The sequence below is a fragment of the Haematobia irritans genome, chromosome 5, assembly GCF_050003625.1.
Source record: "Haematobia irritans isolate KBUSLIRL chromosome 5, ASM5000362v1, whole genome shotgun sequence".
Lineage (NCBI taxonomy): Eukaryota > Metazoa > Arthropoda > Insecta > Diptera > Muscidae > Haematobia > Haematobia irritans.
In genome coordinates, this window is record NC_134401.1 from 83,967,715 (window position 1) to 83,990,596 (window position 22,882).

At 33.3% G+C, this 22,882-nt stretch overlaps 1 protein-coding gene and 1 long non-coding RNA gene across 2 annotated transcripts in view; both read right to left on the reverse strand.

Moving 5' to 3' along the window:
• Jheh2 (Juvenile hormone epoxide hydrolase 2) overlaps window positions 1–16,510 on the reverse strand; it is a 33,536-nt gene extending 17,026 nt beyond the window's left edge. The window contains exon 1 of the mRNA XM_075309133.1: window positions 16,178–16,510. Within this exon, the coding sequence (XP_075165248.1) occupies window positions 16,178–16,372 (195 nt within the window). The 5' untranslated portion in view covers window positions 16,373–16,510. The remainder of the gene's footprint in view (window positions 1–16,177) is intronic.
• Window positions 16,511–21,806: 5,296 nt separating this feature from the next.
• LOC142237737 (uncharacterized) lies at window positions 21,807–22,778 on the reverse strand. The gene is made up of 2 exons (XR_012722563.1): window positions 22,426–22,778; window positions 21,807–22,372 (listed from the first exon to the last, which is right to left on the reverse strand). It is a non-coding gene; the product is annotated as an uncharacterized LOC142237737 (long non-coding RNA).
• Between the last annotated feature and the right edge of the window lie 104 nt (window positions 22,779–22,882).

Genomic DNA, 22,882 nt, shown 5'->3' on the forward strand with positions numbered 1-22,882 from the left:
ACACATGTGTTATCAAACTGAGAACAGAGAGGTGTCAGTCTGACAACGTAAAAATGACACCATACGTTGTCAAAACAACAACCAGCTTTTATGATCTGAAAACTTAATGGTTACGAATTTATAAAAAGTAAAATTTACACATTTGAGAAACTTATGAAGTCAGTTTCAGCAAACTTCACCCATTTTTGGAAAATGTAAAATATTTTCATATTTAGTAAAATTGTGTACTTCATTTGTATACAAATGTTTTCTTATTTTTAGATCACGTCGTTAAATATAAGAAAAATTTTCTCACATTTTCATGAACTAATATAAACTCCGCTATAAAAATGTCGTTGTCTTTTATCTGGGGGTAGTTTTTCGTATCTTGTATTTATGACTTTATGCCTGTAAGTTACTTATAAGTAAATCTTTGTAAATAGACAAAACGTGGTAATATTGACGAAATCGGTTATTAAATTGAGCCAATGAAAAAAAAAAATATATAACTATAATGAAATAGTTTGTTACTGTAAGGATTTTGTTTATAATGAAATCGTTCTAACTATTCGATGAAAATTTTTAATTTCAATTTCCTTATTGAGTGACTATGTAACCCCATTTTTAATGGATAGACATGTTCTAATGAATCTTAACAAGAATATACAGCATAAGTTCGGCCCGGCCGAATCTTAGAAACCCACTACCATGAATCAAATATAATAGTTTCCTTTGAAAACTCGTCGTCGTATTATCCTAAGCAAGTTGGTTCAACCAGTACGCTTCCCGAAGATAAATTTAAAGATGCCACCTATGAAGACTAGATCAGATTCTGGATTTATAAGAAGCATTTTCGTTTGAGTTTTAGAGGAATAATAAACATCTCGGTCTATATGGACCGATAAAAACTAAATCTGTTACAATTTCAGGCAAATCGGATATAAACTTCGGTTTGTATAAACCCAAGGAGTTCAATGGGGAGATCAGTCTATATGGTTGCTTTGCCAAAAACATATGTACATCGATACACACCGAATGCAGCACACCTATGGTTTCTAGAAGCCCAAAAAATAAAATCGTATGATCGGTCTATATGGGGGCTATACTAAATATGGACAGATACACCTCATTTTCATCACATATATTTGTGGTCATAAAGTACCTCTAGATTTCAAATTTCAGGCTAATCGGACAGAAAATGCAATTTCTAGAAGCCCAAGGAATAAAATCGGGAGATCGGTCTATATAGGGATTATACCAAAACATGGACCGATATGCACCATTTTCGTCAAACCTATTTGTGGTTCCAAAATACCTCTAGATTTTAAATTTCGGGCTAATCGGATAGAAAATGCAGTTTCTAGAAACCCAGGAAGTAAAATCGGGACCGATATGCACCATTTTCGTAAAACCTATTTGTGGTTCCAAAATACCTCTAGATTTTAAATTTCGGGCTAATCGGATAGAAAATGCAGTTTCTAGAAATCCAGGAAGTAAAATCGGGAAATCGGTCTATATGGGGACTATACAAAATCATGGACCGATAGGCACTATTTTCGGCACTATGCAAAAGATGCTGCTTCTTTTCAGACATTTTTAGGGGGCTATCTATCTTTAAACCTAGGCTATACAATTTTAAAATTAGGATACAGATCGCATTTATGGAATTTTCGTTCTAATTTTGCGATACACACAAAAAATATTGTTTGTCTTCTATCACAAAATTAATTGATCCAATTAATTTTTATACCCTCCACCATAGGATGGGGGTATATTAACTTTGTCATTCAGTTTGTAACACATCGAAATATTGCTCTAAGACCCCATAAAGTATATATATTCTGGGTCGTGGTGAAATTCTGAGTCGATCTAAGCATGTCCGCCCGTCCGTCCGTCTGTCCGTCTGTCCGTCCGTCTGTGGAAATCACGCTAACTTCCGAACGAAACTAGCTATCGACTTGAAACTTGGCACAAGTAGTTGTTATTGATGTAGGTCGGATGGTATTGAAAATGGGCCATATCGGCCCACGTTTACGTATAGCCCCCATATAAACCGATCCCCAAATTTGGCTTGCGGAGCCTTCCGGAGCAGCAAAATTCATCCGATCCGGTTGAAATTTGGTACGTGGTCTAAGTATACGGTCTCTAACAACCATGGAAAAATTGGTCCATATCGGTCCATAATTATATATAGCCCCCATATAAACCGATCCCCAGATTTGAACTCCGGAGCTTCTTGGAGGGGAAAAATTCATCCGATCCGGTTGAAATTTGGTACCTGATGTTAGTACACGGTCTCTAACAACCATGCAAAAATTGGTCCATATCGGTCCATAAATATATATAGCTCCCATATAAACCGATCACCAGATTTGACCTCCGGAGCCTCTTGAAGGAGCAAAAGTCATCCGATGCGGTTGAAATTTGGTACATTTCGTTAGTATATGGCCTCTAACAGCCATGTAAAAATTGTCAAATTTTATTACTATAGAAAGTTTTGTCAAAATTTCATTTCTATAGAAAGGTTTGTAAAAAGTTTATTTCTATAGCAATGTTTGCCAACATTTTATTTCCATAGAAAATTTTGTCAAAATTTTATTTCTATAGAAAATTTTGTAAAAAATTTATTTCTGTAGAAAATTTTGTCAACATTTTATTTCTATAGAACATTTTGTCAACATTTTATTTCTATAGAAAATTTTGTCAACATTTTATTACTATAGAAAATTTTGTCAAAATTTTATTGCTATAGAAAATTTTGTCAACATTTTACTTCCATAGAAAATTTTGTCAACATTTTATTTCTATAGAAAATTTTGTCAAGTTTTTATTTCTATAGAAAATTTTGACAAAATTTTATTTCTATAGAAAATTTTGTCAAACTGAATTATATACGTATTTAATCGGCCTTTTTTTTGTTTAATATATACCCCTTATGGACTAACTTACAATTTAGAAGACAGTGTTAAAAAGTTTTACGATACCTTGCCATCGGCAAGTGTTATCGCAACCCAAGTAATTCGATTGTGGATGACAGCCTTTAGTAGAAGTTCCTACGCAATCCATGGTGGAGGGTACATAAGATTCGGCCTGGCCGAACTTACGGCCGTATATACTTGTTCCAATTAGAAAATGTATTGATATTAATAATTTTTGTGATTGATTTTTGTTTCAATTAAAAAATTTGTTGAATCGATTAAATTTTTAATTGAATATTTTTAAAAATTCAATTAAGACTTTAATTGGAAAAATTTCCGTGACTTTTTTTCTGTGTATATATGAACAAAGTCATTGATTTAAAAATAAATGTCAGTATAAAACTGTAAATTATAACATATACTTCAAAGCAAAATATAACTTCTTAATTTCAAAAAAAAAAAAAAAACCTTATACCTGCAATGCAAAATCCTCAAAGTAAAGGTTTAGGTTTAGGTTAGGTGGCAGCCCGATATATCAGGCTCACTTAGACTATTCAGTCCATTGTGATACCACATTGGTGAACTTCTCTCTTATCACTGAGTGCTGCCCGATTCCATGTTAAGCTCAATGACAAGGGACCTCCTTTTTTATAGCCGAGTCCGAACGGCGTTCCACATTGCAGTGAACCCACTTACAGAAGCTTTGAAACTCACCTCAGCATTACTGAGGTGGGATAATCCACCGCTGAAAAACTATTTGGTGTTCGGTCGAAGCAGGAATCGAACCCACGACCTTGTGTATGCAAGGCGGGCATGCTAACCATTGCACCATGGTGGCTCCCAAATCCTCAAAGTAAGTAAGTCTTTTTTTGAAACTATTTTATTTTTAATCCAAAGGTTTATTATTAAATACTTAGGCATAATATACCCTTTTGTGTATACTTTGTATAGTATTGTTAGTCTGTAAGGATTACTCCATAGATGAATAAAAATAATAATAAAAACAAGTATATAAGGCCGTAAGTTCGGCCAGACCGAATCTTATGTACACTCCACCATGGATCGCGTAGAAACTTCTACTAAAGACGGTCATCCACAAATAAATTACTTAGGTTGCGACCGATGGCAAGGCATCTTAAAACTTCTTAACATCATCTTCTAAATTGTAAGTTAGTCCATGCGGGATATATAGTAGACAAAAGAAAGGTCGATTAAATACGTATATATTCATTTCTTGACCGATATATATAGGGAAGAAATAATTACGAACCGATATGAACTTTTGTGCTGTAATTATTGAGCCAGATTTGAAATATGGAGGTCACTTTTTATGGGGGCTATATACAATTATGAACACGAGTGCACCAAAAATGGCAGATTTTTTTACTAATTGGTAGATTGGTAGAATTCTTGATGTTTTGAAAGATTTTTCAAAATATTCCACTCCAACTGTGAAATGCTTCATAAATTTTCTATAGAAATAAGATTTTCACAAAATTTTCTACAGAAATAAAATTCTGACAAAATTTTCTATAGAAATACAATTTTGACAAAATTTTCTATACACCCTCAAAAAAAATCGCTTCTTTAACATATGTTCCAAACATATTTTGCAGGAAGCACATATATTATTGGATACTGCCGAAACATTAATATGTTTGTTTTATGTGAACATATCATATGTTTGGAAGCATTTTGAGCCCAAAAATATTATATGCTTGGAAGAATTTTTCCCAAAGACGATTGTGCTCATTGCCTAACATACTCGTAATTTTCACTTCCTCGAAATATTTTAGTTCTTGGCACCTTTTTCTGTAATACAAATAATGTTGAAGAAATTATTCACTTTTATACATTTTTTAAATTTTACCTTTCGCCTGCACGGAGAATCGAACCGAGGACTATACAGTTTGTAAGCCAACAAACTACCCACTGGACTACGTAGCTGTTATAGTCACCAGTAGATAATTATCGTTATAAGTTACACTTATATAGCATAGTTTGCAGCGCCCACGAGCCCATGTAAACATAACATTATTTAACAGAAACATACATTTGTTTGCCACGTGGACTCTCCCGTCAACTCTCCCGGTTTCCATCTCTATTTCTTTCTCTATACTCTCTCTGTCGCTTTGAATAAAATATCACAACATATGTATGTTTAGTCGAAATTTGTAAATTTATATATGTTTGCATTCACACATATGATTTTTATGAAACATTCATGCCCAAACATAATATATTCTAACATATTAACATAGATGTCCCAAACATTTAGTGTTAGTTTAGGAACATACCTTGTTTGCACTTAAATATATTGTGTTTTAAAATTGTGCCCGAAACACATTTTGTTTATATCGGAACATATGAAAAACATATTTTTCTAAGAGTGTAGAAATAAATGTTTCCGTTGTTGTTGTTTTTTTGATTTCAGCTTAAAACCATGCATTGACTAAACTACAAGTGTAGCTTAACCAACAGAGGAAAAGAATGTTTGTCAAATTTATTTGGGCAAAGCCCTATAGACTGCAAGATGGTTGGATGGACGCATGTTTCGGAATTACCACATTCCTCATCATCATCCTCTACTTGCAGCAAAACTATCAACCAATTATTAGAATAAATTCAGGCAGTTCATTAAACCCAACAATGAATCACACTTGAACCTTCCGAAAAAGGTTTTACATGATACCGGCTATCATGCCGAAATAAATTCGTACAAACATATCTCTTTTCGGTTTTAAGCTGAAATCAAAAAAACAACAACAAATAAATGTTTGCCAAATTTGGAATAGACATTATATTTTGACAAAATTTCCTAAAGACATTAAATGTTGGCAACATTTTTTATAGAAATAAAATTTTGACAAAATTTTCTATAGAAATATACAATTTTGACAAAATTTTCTATGACAATAAAATTGAGGATCAGTTTGTTTGGAGGCTATATATAATAAAGATCGATACGGACCAATTTTGGCATGGTTGTTATCGGCCATATACTAGCGAAATCTACCAAATTTCAACCGGATCGGATGAATTTAGGTCCTCCAAGAGGCTCCGGAGGTCAAATCTGGGGATCGGTTTATATAAGGGCTCTATATAATTATGGACCGATATGGACCAATTCTTTCATGGTTGTTATACTTACACCACGTACAAAATTTCAACTGGATCGGATAAAATTTGCTTCTCTTAGAGGCTCCGCAAGCCAAATCTGGGGATCGGTTTATATGGGGGCTATATATAATTATTAACCGATGTGGACCAATTTTAGTATGGTTGTGAGAGACTATATACCAGCACTGTGTACCAAATTTCAGCGAGATCGGATGAAATATGCTTCTCTTAGAGGCTCCGCAAGCTCCGTTTATATGGGGCCTATACGTAAAAGTGAACCGATATGGCCCATTTGCATTACCATCCGACCTACATCAATAACAACTACTTGTGTCAAGTCGATAGCTTGTTTCATTCGGAAGTTAGCGTGATTTCAACTGACGGACGGACGGCCATGCTTAGATCGACTCAGAATTTCACCACGACCCAGAATATATATATTTTATGGGGTCTTAGAGCAATATTTCGATGTGTTACAAACGGAATAACAAAATTTATATACCCCCATCCTATGGTGGAGGGTATAAAAATATTAATTTAATGGTTACTTCTTTCAATCAAAAATGTTTTTCTTTACTTTAAAGGAAATTTGCATTACTGTAAAAACATACGACTTTAACGGAGGGACGCAAGTATAAAATGTCTTAAATTTAAAGAAAACAATTCTTACAGCAAACTTTGTGAACTTTCTTTAAATATGTTCTTAATATTTATGTTGCATACACTCAAAAAAAAGTGAACTCTCTATTTCACTAAAGCCAATTTAACTTTATTTTAGTTCATGGAGTTATTATGTTTGGAGAAAGTTTCCTCTACTCTACTAATTTTTTGTGTACGTTAGTTAAATTAACTAAAACCGAGGAATAAAATATACACAAATGAAGGAAGGAAGGAAGGAAATAGTTGAATATTTCTTTAAATTTGTAAATTTTATTACAAATGCGTTCATCATGAACTTCGTATGTCACTAAAGACATTCTTGCAATTTTGAACTCCAATTTTTTCCTTCAAACTATAAAATTTTCTTTAACAAATGAAAAAACTTAATTATGTCTAATAAATTTTCTTGAATTTGTCGAAAAATATTTACTTATTTTTATGACATCGGCGTTAAAATTTAGTTAACATTTTCAAAAATATTCAAAATTTTCTAAAATTAAACGAAATTTTTCTTCCTGGTGGGTTCACTGTTCAATGTAATTTTTCGTTGTACGTTAATATTTTTCCAGTGTACATTTTATACCCCATTTGTATCTGCGCTGCTCGTATTCAACCGCTTAGATACGTATTTTAAGTGGTTTATCATGTAGAGTGGAAAAAAAACTCTTGTACAGTTTAAACGATTTCTGATTTACTCTAACGATTTTGGCATAGACTCCGAACCATGTCCAAGCAATTCTCATTCAGAATTGCCATTAGCTTACTTGGTATTGTGAAGCATTATGTGGTATCAAAGTTCTTCATAAACGCTATCTTGTGAGGCATCTGCTATTGTTGAATGCGTTTTAGATTTATATTCAAAATACCTAATAATCAGAAAACGTAACAATTTTAATAATATTGAAGCTTTGTTTGAGGGCAATTTGACCTCCTCAGTTCAATAGAATTTGGTTTCATGTAAAGACAAAATGCCACCACTGACAATTTTGTCGACTTTTGAACAATGTGTCTTCTACGCGAAGCAAACATCGCATGTTTAGTTTAAGACAAAGCAATGTTTATGGCAATCATTTTTTTTCAGTGTGGATAGTGATTCAGAAATGAAAAATCTCATGAATATATTAATAATAATTCATTAACTTATTGACTATACACATAATATATCGCAATTCGTGGAATATTGGAGAAGCAAATAGATGCATATCCGTAGTTTAAGAAACTAAATGTAAGTCAACCGCCATCTAGCCCGACTGAGTTTAAGTTCATTGGCCCGCTTTAATAATTAATGGTAACGTAACAAACGATATGTGAATAAAAACAAAACAAAACAAAAAGTTTACTGTTAAAGTTAATGAATTAAAAAATGCATAAACATTGAGAAAAAAACCTCTCGAAATCTACCTAAACCCAAACAACACAGACATTTGATGGCTCAACTTATATAGCTCTCAACTCATATTACTTGGCGCAGTTGTTATTGCAATTTTCGGGGATAAATTTACGGCCATTTTTATATTGCTCCATTAGGCTTTAACCTCAAAGAAAATTGAGGTTATTTTTCTAACTGACATGTGAGTATTTCTGTATACCCTCCACTATAGGATGGGGGTATACTAACTTTGTCATTCGGCTAGTTAACACATCAAAATAATGGTCTCAGACCCCGTTAAGTTTATATATTCTGGGTCGTGGTAAAATTCTGAGTCGATCTAGTCGATGTCCGTCTGCTAAAGTTACGGTAGCTTCCGAACGAAACAAGCTATCGATTTGAAACTTTGTACAAGTCAGAAAAAAATCCAGATTTTTTCCCACACAAAGTACGCACAAATCTTTCAATTTAAATTTACAACTTTATAGCTACATAAAGGGTGATACGGTCAAAATTTGGTCAATATAAACTTGACGTATTTCTTTCAATTTTGCATTTAAAAAACCTGAACGAACACCCCTCATTTTGAAGGTGTGTGTGTGTAGAATGTTGCTCCTATTTTGATTTTGGAATTCATTCTTCAGTTGTCAAAATGCCGTCCAAGCAAGAAGAGCAGCGTATCAAAATTTTGCTCGCGCATCGCGAAAATACGAGCTACTCGCACGCAAAGCTGGCAAAATCGCTAAAACTTGCCAAATCAACCGTTACAAATGTAATTAAAGTGTTTGGGGAACGTTTGTCGACAGCCAGGAAGTCTGGATCGGGGGAAATCGAAAACCGGAAGCCGCTGAGACGACAAAGAGAGTTGCCGGTAGTTTCAAGCGAAATCCTAACCTCTCTCTCCGAGATGCCGCAAATAAGCTGGGGTATCGTCTACAACCGTGCATCGAGCCAAAAAACGAGCCGGACTATCGACTTACAATAAGGTAGTGACTCCAAATCGCGATGATAAACAAAATACGACGGCCAAAGCGCGATCCCGGAGGCTATACACGACGATGCTGACGAAGTTTGACTGCGTGGTAATGGACGACGAAACCTACATCAAAGCCGACTACAAGCAGCTTCCGGGACAGGAGTTTTATACGGCAAAAGGAAGGGGAAAGGTAGCAGATATTTTCAAGCACATAAAACTATCAAAGTTCGCAAAGAAATATCTGGTTTGGCAAGCCATCTGTACCTGTGGCTTGAAAAGCAGCATTTTCATAGCTTCCGGGACTGTCAACCAAGAAATTTACGTGAAAGAGTGTTTGAATAAACGTCTGCTGCCTTTCCTGAAGAAACACGGTTGTTCCGTACTGTTTTGGCCGGATTTGGCATCTTGCCATTACGGTAAAAAGGCCATGGAGTGGTACGCCGCCAACAACGTGCAGGTGGTTCCCAAGGACAAGAACCGTCCCAACACGCCAGAGCTCCGCCCAATTGAGAAATACTGGGCTATTGTCAAGCGGAACCTAAAGAAGACCAAAAAAACTGCTAAGGACGAGCAGCAGTTCAAGGCAAACTGGCTTTCTGCGGCGAAGAAGGTGGGCAAGGTGGCTGTAACAAATCTGATGGCAGGTGTCAAGCATGAGGCCCGGCAATTCGGATTTGGAAAAGCGAAAGCCTAACTGAATATTTTTCCTGAATTTTATACTAATTGAACTTGAAAAAGAAATTTAATTTGATTTTTTAAATAAACGATTTCACCGATTTACACGCGTTTTCTCTTGGCCAAATTTTGACCGTATCACCCTTTATATTCTGCGTCGATAGAATCTAATTTTTTGAAATTTGGTTAATAAATGTAGATTTTACAACGGAAATACGAAATGGGACATATATGTCCGTCCCGTACCCAAAAAATAATAATATAATAATACCAAAAATAAAGATAATTAAATTGGCTTTAGTGTCATGTAGGGTTTACTCTGTCGTTAAAATTTGGAGAACAACAGTATCAAACACTGTGATCTAGAAGTATTAGAAAATATACCATATTTCCATCTAAGTTTTGGTTTGATACAACTCATTCTTTTCCTGCAATCTGGTTGATGAAGGATGATCCTTGACCAAATCGCCAGGTTGGTTTATATAATTAATTTCATTTTTTTATTATAATTTAGAGATTTTTGTACTCACGAACGACACATTTCCAAAGAACTTACAATCACAAAGTTGCCAATTGCTATCCTTCACGAACCAACATCAACGTTAGTAATTAAGTTCCAGAAAAATGTAAAATAAACTTGTTCTAGTTGCATTTATAATATAAAAAATCTCTTATGCGCTTTACAGACTATCAGTTATTCCGGACGACAGTGCTCGTGCCGATCATATCCCATATATTGTGCACATTATAAGTTAAGTCCGAAGGCATAATCGATACTGCTGCATGTTTATGGGATCGATAACACATTTACCGATCATTTAGTCATCGCCGACAAGTCGTATCGATCCGACACACTGTAAGATTCTTTACAAACACCGACATTCCGTCCGGAATAACTGATAGTCTGTAAAGCGCATTACTTTCAAATTTAATTTAATTAAAAAATTTTAATAAGCATTTGTGTATATAAAAATCTGATTAAAATCTATATAAAACTTCACTTAACCCTAGCTCTTTCTTTAATCAATTAGCTATTAAAGCTAAAAAAATATACGAAACAAAAAATAATTAAATGTGTAAGCAGTGAAATGGGGCCAGAGCAAGGGTTAAATCTTGATGGTGACTGACCTTTTTGTGTGAGCATGGGGAGGTTTGGGAGTGATGTTTTTCAAAAATTATACTTTATACTATTATATTTTCTTTAATGAGAATAAAAGCGTATATTTTTTTTGGGACAATATTTTTACTTCTAAAATAATTAATGAAATAGCAAATAATAATCTTATATACCCCCACCATTGATTGCGCACATAGTTCTTCTGAAGACTGTCATCCACAATCGAGTTACTTGGGTTGTGGTACACAGAAAAAAAATCCGTACACTCAAAAAAAAAATTTACTTGGATCCAAAGATTTTGACCTTCCCCTAAGGATTTTGGTATTGATTTCGAGCCAAAGATGTGGCTTCTTTGAAATAAAGAAAGTTTTTAGCGACCTATCTGGCTTTAACTCCAGGACCAATAAAATTAAAATTAGAATACAGATCTCGTTAATCAAAATTTCATTCTCTTTTCGCGGTTTATTAATAAAGGTACTCACATACAAACAAATGCCAGTTTAAAAATCCAAATTATAACGGCTACTTCAAAGAAAAAAATGTTTTCTTAATTCCAAAAAAAAATTTAAACCAAAGACGCTAAATCCTCAAAATAAGCCTTAGCCTATATTTGAAGGGTTTTTATCTTAAATCTATAGTTTCAACATTTCAGTTAATTTAAGGACAATGTCTTTAAAGAAAAAAATGCGTTTCTTTACTTTAAGGAAAATTAGCCTTAGTTCAAAGACATGGGACTTTAACGGAGGGACGCAAGTTTACAAAATTTGTGCCCTAAATTTAATGAAAACAATTTTTGAAGCAAAGATTATAAACTTAATTTTAATTAAAATTTCATTATTTTAAAGAAATTTGTCTTACATATTTTGAAAATTTCGCATCCTACAATTTAGGTTGCGTAATCTTTAATATCACGTAAATATTTTTTTTCAGTGTAGTTAAACTATCGCTAAATTTAACTTAGTTTTATTGGACAAAATCATTTGCTAGTAGTTAAATTTTATTCAATTCAATGGCCGTACACATAAGTTCAATATGAACTAAAGCAAAATAAATTTTTCGTACGATTCCCTAAAATAGTAAGAATGAACTACTGTATGGTTAAAATAGTCATTATTTGGCGCCAATGATTTTGTTCTTTACTTTTAGTTCGTTTTTCTTCTATGAGAGGGTGTAATTTCGTGAACTGCAGTTAAAAAGTACAACAGGACAAACTATCACTAAATTGAACTTATTTTTATTGGACAAAATCATTTGCAGTTAATTTAAGGACAATGTCTTTAAAGAAAAAAATGCGTTTCTTTACTTTAAGGAAAATTAGCCTTAGTTCAAAGACATGGGACTTTAACGGAGCGACGCAAGTTTACAAAATTTGTGCCCTACATTTAATGAAAACTATTTTTTGAAGCAAAGATTATAAACTTAATTTTAATTAAAATTTCATTATTTTAAAGAAATTTGTCTTAAATATTTGGTAAATTTCGCATCCTACAATTTAGGTTGCGTAATCTTTAATATCACGTAAATATTTTTTTCAGTGTAGTTAAACTATCGCTAAATTTAACTTAGTTTTATTGGACAAATTTACAGAAATTATAGTGTCTCTACTGTAGGCACTACTTTTCTGCGCAAAGTTGTAATCGCAGTATTTAGCGCTACTTCTTCTAAAGGTGTAAGCAACTTCTTCGTTTATAGCGGGCGACGCTCTTAATAGTTTTTTTTTTGTTGAACGCCCGACAAAAATTAGTTTAAATATGGCAGTCCTTAAATTAGCGCAATTTCGTAGCACTAGAGTATGCGGTTTTTTATCACGACTTCTAACGAACGAACAATATTGTTCTAACGAACGAACAATATTGAACGCGGACCGGGTCCAGCTAGTATAAATATAAAAAAGGAACGCTGTTACAAATGAAAGTTCAATTCATAATTGTTAAACGCAATATATTACCGCTATCTGGTAGTACTTTAGCGCTATAATGGTTCCAATATTCGAATTTATTATGCGTATTCTTAAGCGCACTAAAGATGCAATGATTTCCTCATGTAAATGAACTTCTTCTGAAAGCGCTGAATTTCATACAAGGAAAAAGCGCATTTTCTTATATATTCATCAGTGAATTCCTCGTAGAGGTAAGCGCTGATTGACTTTGACCTCCCTTACAAAGTTGTTGAAAATTCAGAAGGTTTTTTGCTGTGTATGAACCAATTTTCGCATGAAAATTAGAGGGCCAAATTTCAATTCAAAATTATAAATAAGCATATATATGTTTGAAACGTCAGAGAGAGAGAGAGAGCGAGACAGAATAGAGAAAAATAGAAATAAATAACAAAAGACTCCAACATAACACAGTGAGAGAATCAAATGAGAGTAAATTATGCTCTACTTGGGAAACATATTATGTTGCGGAAAAATTTGCTGGCTTTCATTTTGGTATGTGCCTGGCACATGAACGAGGAATGGTCCAAACAAAATATTATTTGTGTTGTTCAAACATATTATGTTTCATCTTAAGCATACACCGGTAGAAAAAAATTTAATGAAATTTTCTTTGTGTGTATATATTTTTAAGACGCCAATTGGTTAATTCCATTCTTTTACATACAGCTTACTCTCTACACGCAGAGAAGGAATATGATCACCCCAAACACGTTTTAAGAGCAAAATGTTATTTTTGGACGGTGACCATGGAACATTTTTGTCCAAAAATTTTCTTTTCTCGGCACATATACATGGTTGCCGAAATCAGACATATGCTTTTTGAGAAAATAACATGGCTACCGCAAACATGTTACATGTTCTCCGTCCAAAAATAACATTTTGCTCTCGAAACATGGTTGAGATGGTCATATTCCTTCTCTGGGTGTAAGTCTATGTTTCTAAACACATATATGTTTACAGGCTATTACTAAATTAATTTACAATTATGTTATGTCCCAAACATAATATGTTCTAACATATTAACATATATGTCGCAAACATGTTATGCACTTAAAAATAATTTGTTAAAAAATTTGAGTTCAAAACATATAATTTTTACGGTCAAACAAACCAGTCTTTTTCTTCCGTGTACAAGACGGTAACAAAAATGCTGCAGATCAAGTTTGTTTTAGCTGATTGCTTGTTGCGTTTCACCATACAAACCACAGCCTCTCAGAATGCCGCAAAGTGGCATACACTTCTATGGTACAGAAAGGTGTATGCAGACTTGTTACTTGCATGTATAATTCTGGTTGAACATTTGAGTTGCAATATCATTACGAATTTAACAATTGATGTCAATGTAATATTTTTTTAATTGCAAAAAAAGAAGAACTTAATTACTTGTATACTATTGTTTACGAAACAAGCTTCAATCTGGCCTTCGATTATAATTATAATCTATCAACAATGCCCAAGATAACATGGTCAAAAAAAAAAATATTCGACAAAAAAAATATACAAGAATACTGTGAAAGTGAGAAAACCCCTGCTCTTTAGAAGAAAATCTCAAAAACAGAATAGAAGTAATGAATTTCAAGGATCGTATACAAGAAAATTTCTGAAGAGAATACTAGTGATTGGAGGAATGGAAAAGTTGCGTTTTTCCTAAATCAGAATAGGGGATAATTGTAGATCGAAACAAGTAAATATGTACTGCCGAAAGTTCGGCCAGATCGTCATCCAGAATGGAATTATTTGGGTTGCGGTAGCAGATTCGATGGCAAGGAGTCTAGGTTAGTTTATGTTGAAAAGGTGATCTAGTTTTCTCTGCCATTAGCTATTGATCGGTTTTTACAGCGAGGCCAATATATAATTATGAAGGGGTATGGTCAATTTGCATGATATTTACGGGTCATATACAGATACCGTACACGGAATTTTAAGCGGTTCGAATGAAATTAGCTACTACAGGAAGTTCACCACTGTGGTATCACAATGGACTGAATAGTTTAAGTGAGTCTGAAATATCGGGCTGCCACTATACCTAACCTAACGTAACCTACAGGAAGCACAAGAATTCAAAACTGAGGATCGGTTTATAAGGGGGCTATATCTCAGTATGGAATAATTTTGGCGTGGTTATCTGAAGAAACTGAATGGATGAAATTTCCTCCTCGGATAATGATAGTTAGTGATCATATAATGAAATTTTCGGTCTCAGGAGGTTCAAGCAGAGATATCCGATTCGATAAAACCCATTTGCTCATCCGTCTTATATCAATAACAACTATATATGCCAATTTTACGCCTGATTGACAACATTATTATACACCCATCCTGTAATGGAAGATATAAAAATTAAATTCGAAAACTTTGAAGTATATTTATGGTAGTGGTTCGTGTCTTGGATAATTTCTCTATTGGAGTAAAACTGTCTTCATCATAATGACAATTGAGGTTTTCTTTTACAGACACCCAAAAAAAAAAAAATAGTTTCCTCCCAAATAAACCCAAATTTATGACAATCGATTCAACGATTATCTCTATTTTTTTTTAAGGAAAAATTTTAGCTTCAAAATAAAATCTTGTTGGCTTGTCTAAAACTTCGTTCCACGGAAAAGAAAAGTCTTCTTTCAGTGCACAACAGATATAGAATATTTGCCCAGTGCAATCGCGCCATAACTTGAGTATAGTTGTTTGTAATTGCCAGTTTACAATTACTCATGCCACCGGGCGTCCTCTGGTCGGTCTTCATACTATACACCGAAAGAAACAATACTTTCCTTAGGAACGAAATTCTCTTTTGTTTTAAAGCATTTTCCTTAAGAGCAAATAAACCCGAATTTATGTAATTTATACACAATAATTGTCTAATATTTTTTATTTGCTTTAAAGATTTTTTTGGCGTCAAAATAAAGCTTCGATTCTCTAAAATTTTGTCTTTCAGAAAAGAAAAATCTTCCTTCAGTGTAGGTGTTTTGAGCTATTTTCTGCTATATGCAAAGAAATTGTGTAAAATATTCGGGGAACTCCATATGAATCAAAAGTCCCATTGTCAACACCTCTTTTCCATTAGTGCCACTAATTTACCTATAATTTTGAGTTAAAGAGGAAGGTCTATTTTAAAAGCAACTATGGTCATCATATGCAAATACCCAAATTTATTATTTCCGATTTTTGCAACCTACATTCACTGCAATAATTTTCTCATTATCATTAATTTTTCATCTTCTCTTCATCGTCGAAAAGAAAGCAAAACAAAATGTTTAAATTTTAGTATTCTATTTTATGTACTTTCACATTTATATTAGCTGCCGAAATTATGGTGGAATTTCACCCTTTGATGGAAGACAAATTATCTTTTTGACAGTTGAAGATCGAAAACGGACGAGAGATAAAATCGATCAATTTCATCTGGTATATGCTTTTAAGGCGATCTTACCTCAGGATTGGTGGAAATATCGAATGCTTTCACAGCGGTATCTTCTTTATAATCGGCTCCATTGCCGGGCCCCCAATACTCATTTAAATCCAGTTTGGGTGGTGGTATATGTTGCTTCAATAGCCGGTAATTTTGAAACAAGGCTGCTGTTCCCAAGCAAACAGCGGCAATTAGAATTCTGACCATTACCCCCATGGCGCTTATTTCACAGAAAAACCTTTAATTTTGGCGTCGTTATGTTCGAATTTTATGCACGATTAACCCGCACACCGTTCCGCAAAAAAACAAACTTTAACCGCACTCCTTAACTAGCTGTTGCTTACTGATGGTGTCTTGTGTAGCAGAGATTAATATCGATACCGAAAAGTTTCACAAATCCATCGATGTGTGTGAATTAAGTAATTTCTTATACATGCACAAACATTTTGGTTTGGGAAGCAGTGTTGCCAGTATTTTTCTGACTCTTGTCCCCAAATTGAGTGCTTTCGACCGCAAAAATCCCCAATTTAAATATAAATATCTCACATGAATCCCCAATACGTTTTTGCCTTCTTTTCATGAAAAAAGGGTTGATTTACCTATTCATGAAATAGACGAACATTTCAATTTATGTTATCTCTATTGTTATGATTTGATTTGAAAAAAATTTCTTCTGTACTTTTTTGGATAGGAAAGCAGAAACTGGCATTAGATCAACGTAATAAAATTGGGTTTAATATGGAAGCGCTATTAGCAATATTAGCAATGCTATATTGTTATAAACCAGCTTTACTATACAGAAAAGAATTTATCAATAAAGAAGATTCCTTCATTCATTCATTCAATCTATACAGATTTCGAAAAATCCTCAAATATCAAAAAATTCCCCATAAAGTCATACCCATACCCAAGTCCCAAAATCAAAAAATAATACCCATTCCTGAAGAAAAAATCCCAAATACTGGCAACACTGTTGGGAAGTATGATCGACTATTTCGTATATTAGATAAGAGTACTTCAAAGAGAGGACCACAGAAAGAGAGAAGAGAGAACAAGAGTGTGCAAATTAATTTAGATTAGCAGTGTTTTATTAAAATTATCGATTGACTGATTGTTGACAGATTAGATGAAAATATTGTTGGGAACTATCCGATGAACATTGTAATGAATTTTATATTTACTTTAAAATTTTACCTTTTTACAATGATCTGCAAGAAAATGTGCCTACCAGAAATCTTGGGTTTATACCGCATGGAATACATACCGATCGGTTTAGAATAACCTCTTGAACCGATATAGTTCTTAGTGTCCGTCCGTCTGTCCATGTAATAGTTGTTCCAAGATTCCGTTCACAATTATTAACCCATGAAATTTGGTACAGGGTGTTTTTTTGGTCCAAGGTCGTACTCTATTGAATTTGTAAAAATAGGATCAAATTTAGATATAGCCCTATATATATATGTATCGCCCGATTTCGACAAATGTAGTCATATTGAGCCTATTTATAGACACCAATTTAAAGTCTATATTGCAGACGTAAGGTAGGTCTATATATGTATCGCCCGTTTAGCCGAAATTAGTCCATAAAATCCTTAATTTTTAACCGACCTTATTCAAAGTTAGAACAATGTCCAAATCAATTCGGAAATGTAACCATAATATCCTTATTCAATTGATCTTATTCAAATTTCAAATTTAGATGTGTTAACACATCTTATTCCGATTTAGATATAGTTCTTACATATTTTCACTAATTTGGCCATATTACCCACCCGAATTAGCGGTTTCTTCTTTTTTAATAATGGATTCAATTTAGTGATATATCAGACAAATCATTTAAAAAATTAACAGATGTCGGTGTAGGTTAGGTATAGTGGCAGCCCGATATTTCAAGCTTACTTCGACTTTTCAATCCATTGTGATACCACAGTGGTGAAAATTAAAATTGTTTTCCAATTGGTATTTGATCAATTTCGTGATTGACGCATTATCAACTTAAAAACCAAACCACGTGATTGAATTGCAAATTGAATTTAAATTTAATTTTGGAATATAGCAATCCCTCGATTTACGTCGCCTAGGTTTACGTTGTTTCGATTTTCGTCGTCAAATTTTTTGTTACATCCAACTTCGATTTACGTCGTATTCGATTTACGTCGTATTCGATTTACGTCGTCGATTTTTTTGCCAACATTATCAAAAACGGCTTCCATAAGTGAAATAAGTACCAACGATTATGACATCAAAACATTTATTTCTGAAATTCTTACCGAAAGTTCGTCAAATTTTGGTTGTAATTGCATACATATATAACACAATTGTCGAAGTGGCGATGTTTTTTATTATTTTATAACATATGTATACAACGTAACGGGTTTTCATTTGTTTATGAACTTAATTTTTAAACCCAGATATTTTTGAATAATGAATTGTTATTTTTTTTGGTTTTTTTGTTAAAGGTTTTGATTATGTACATGCACATAGATACATAATTAAATGGACGTATGAGTGTATGAGCAAGTTTTAATTCGGTTTACGTCGTTTCGATTAACGTCGTCAAATTGCGGAACCAACCACGACGTAACTAGAGGGATTACTGTATATGTGAAATTACAATAATTTAATTTTCAACGAATCATTTTGAAATGTGCACGCAGTTCATGATTTTTTTCTATGGGCGTGATTAACATTTCATTTGCTTAAAATTAAAATTTTTGGATGAGAGAATAATTTTTCGAGCATACACTCCTTGTTATTGTAAATTACATTTTAAACTAAGCTATATACTAAATATTATAGCAGTAGTTGAAATTTTAAATTTCGAATTAGATATTAAAATCTTGCAGATTCCTCCTATACGTTATGATTGTTGTTTTTACACATAAAACACGTCTTATGTTATTTGACCATGAAAACAGTCTCTTTGAACCTTTTGTTTCATCTTTTCACACTCATTTGCAAAGCTCCCAAAGCTTTTTATCAGCATTGCGTGGTACAGTTGTTGTATGTTATGATCGTAGATCGTACTTTGGCTATTCAGGATTGAGTTTCTGGAATAAACACAAGCCGGTAATTTATTTTTAGGGATGAATTCGTACGTGTTTGTTAAAAGTTTGCATTGTCATTCCGAAATTTATTTACATTAGGGTGTTTCGGCTTTACCGGGAATTTTCTTTCCGCAGAAAAACCTCTTCTTTCAGTGAGAAGTTTTCCCTAAAGGTGTTTTTGTGGCACAAGTACGAACACTAATGAATTTGAAAAAACTGGGATCAAATTTAGATATAGCTCCCATATACAATAGCCTTATCTATTAACCGATCTGTCTCAAATTTTGCACAACCTAATCATCACAACGAAACCTAATAACATAACCAAACCTTCAAAACATCATCCAAAGAGCTCCCATATATATGCATCGCCCGATTTTCAAAAATTTAGCCCTAAACGGGCTGAAATTATATGTGTGGAATTGAAATTTTTACCACATTATTTTTAAGTGCAAGCATATAATGCTCTTAAACTAGTATAGCATGTTTGCGACATATATGTTAATATGTTAAAACATATGTTTGAGACATAACTTTTTACTTTTTACTTAACTTTTATATTAACTTTGTCATTCCGTTTGTAACACATCGAAATATTGATCTAAGACCCCATAAAGTATATATATGTTACGTATTGCCCCCATATAGACCGACGCTCAGATTTGTTAAAATTTTATTTCTATAGAAAATTTTGTGAAGGAGACGAGATAGACACATGGTGTCTTTATTCAAAAATGCTCAGGGTAGGCTCTTGAGTCGATAGAGCCATGTCCGTCTGTCCGTGAACACATTTTTGTAATCAAAGTCTATGTCGCAGTTTTAGTCCAATCGACTTCAAATTTGGCACAAGTATGTGTTTTGACTCAGAATAGAACCCTATTGATTTTGCAAGAAATCGGTTCAGATTTAGATATAGCTCCCATATATATCTTTCGCCCGATATGGACTAATACGGTCCCAGAAGCCAGAGTTTTACACCAATTTGGTTGAAATTTTGCACTAGGAGTACGATTAGTAGTTCAGTCAAGTGTGCCAAATTTAGTTGAAATCGGTTCAAATTTAGATATAGCTCCCATATATATCGTTCGCCCGATTTACACTCATATGACCACAGAGGCCAATTTTTAACTTCGATTTAGTTGAAATTTTGCACAGGGAGTATAATTAGCATTGTTGCTATGCGTGCCAAATTTAGTTGAAATCGGTTCAGATTTAGATATAGCTCCCATATATATGTTTTTCCGATTTCGACAAAAATGGTCAAAATACCAATATTTTCCTTGTAAAATCGCCACTGCTTAGTCGAAAAGTTTTAAAAATGACTCTAATTTTCCTAAACTTCTAATTCATATATATTGAGCGATAAATCATAAATAAACTTTTGCGAAGTTTCCTTAAAATTGCTTCAAATTTAAATGTTTCCCATATTTTGTTACTAACATTATGTTCCACCCTAGTGCATTAGCCGACTTAAATTTTGAGCCTATAGATTTTGTAGAAGTCTATCAAAATTCTGTCCAGATCGAGTGATATTTAAATGTATGTATTTGGGACAAACCTTTATATATAGCACCCAACACATTTGACGGATGTGATATGGTATCGAAAATTTAGATCTACAAAGTGGTGCAGGGTATAATATAGTCGGCCCCGCCCGACATTAGACTTGTTGTACTGAAAATCCAAATCAAATAAATGAAATGAAATCACAATGGACCAACATGGTCTAAGTGGACACCATTTTTCCGTACTTGGTGTCATCCTCTATAACCTAACCTAACCTAAGTAAAAACTGGAAGTAAACAATTGGCACCTTAAAAATATATACACATAAAGAAAATTTCATTAAAAGTGCAACATGATAAGCCCAAGGTGCAACATAATAAAATAAAATAATGAAGCAACATAATAAAAAAACAGTAGCAATACACTAGTTGATATAATTCTTTAATTATTTTCTATATTATATACGTTTGTTAGAAATTTCTCAGTATAGTTTTTTCCGTTTTTTTGTTTGATTGTTAATGTTATATTCATTTAAACAATTTTATAATTCTCATTTTTACACTATATGCTAGGCAATGTTGAATAGCTAATATAGTGATTATTGTACTATATTTTTATATCATTGTCTTACTATTAATTTCTATTATTTTTGTAATATCAATTAATCAAGACTATAGAGTAGTCTGTGATTCGTTTTATTATTCTATTTTGTATACTATTTATTATTATAAATTAAGTCAATTGTGTTGTTTTTGCGATTTGACTCTTTATGAAATAAATAAAATATATGAATAATATGTTTGAACAATACAAACAATATTTTGTTTGGAACAATCCTGAAAATATAAATGCTTGAAGCAGAATGTGTTTGGCAGTATATGTTACATAAGCGATTTTTTGAGGGTGTAATAACCTTATTTTTAACCAATTATCCAATGTTACTCAAAAGTTTGCCATTCCGTTTGTAACACATCGAAATATCGGTTTCCGACTATATATAGTATATATATTCTTGATCTGGGAGAAATTCTAAGACGATATAACGATGTCTGTCTGTCTGGCTGGATGTCTGTTATAATCACGATACAGGGGGCTAATCACGGCATTCGATATCGAGAACTTTTGATCGAAATCTAAATTTTTCGGATCACGGGAGTCGATATCGAGTTTTTTTGATCGACAATTTTTTCGATTGGTAAATTGCAATCGTAAAACATTTTTCACATGTTTTTTACATTGTTTTCGCCATATAGGAATAGTAAATATATTAGTTTTAGTTCGAATTGTTGCTAGTTTGTAGTAAATTTACATATAATGAACATATTTTTAATATTTAGGACCAATGCAATTCCAATAAAAGTTAAACACAAATTGGTCATAGTAGTGTTCGCAGCGAGCATTCTAGCTTGGCAAAGAACCATATATAAAGCGCACATGCTAGATCGATATTCAAGAGATTGTGATCGACCAAATACCGTACCATTCCGTGACGACATAACGCTTCTGGACCACCTTGTAAGAATAGTGAATTATGAAGGCTCCCACTCGCAAAAAGTTTTAAGACGGCAGACAATTGTAAAGTGATAAAATTGACGTTGACATGCCACCAAATATTATTTTCCATTTGAACGCCTCCTTCGTCAGCCGAAATCGTCCATTGAGCCTACAAAAGGTGACTTTCTAACAGTGCACACCATTTCAAACCCATGTACTTACACCAATAACAATGTGAACTTTTATTCCTTATTTGTCGCCGAATTATTTTATATTCATCTCATCCTCCAATTAGGAAGGAATTTGGAGGAATGTAAAAAGAGATATGGGTCCATAAGATATAATGCAATACAATTTACTTTTTACTTTGAAACCTCCAAAAACGTGTTTTTTTTTCTACATTCTATTTTGTGACGCTAACTTAGTTTTGTCATTTCATTTTGCTCTGCTTCGTTTTTTGCTGTTGGCAACGCTTGAGAAATTGCATCAAATTTCGATCGAATGCCGTGATCCAAACTTTTAATCGTATCGACAATTTTTTCGATACGATTATGAATTCGATATCGAATGCCGTGATTAGCCCCCAGCTTTCAATACACTAAAAAAATATTGTCGTGAGGCCAAAGATTTCATGTCCTTAAAATAAGAATGCAAATTTAGCTTAGCATTAGAAGACGCA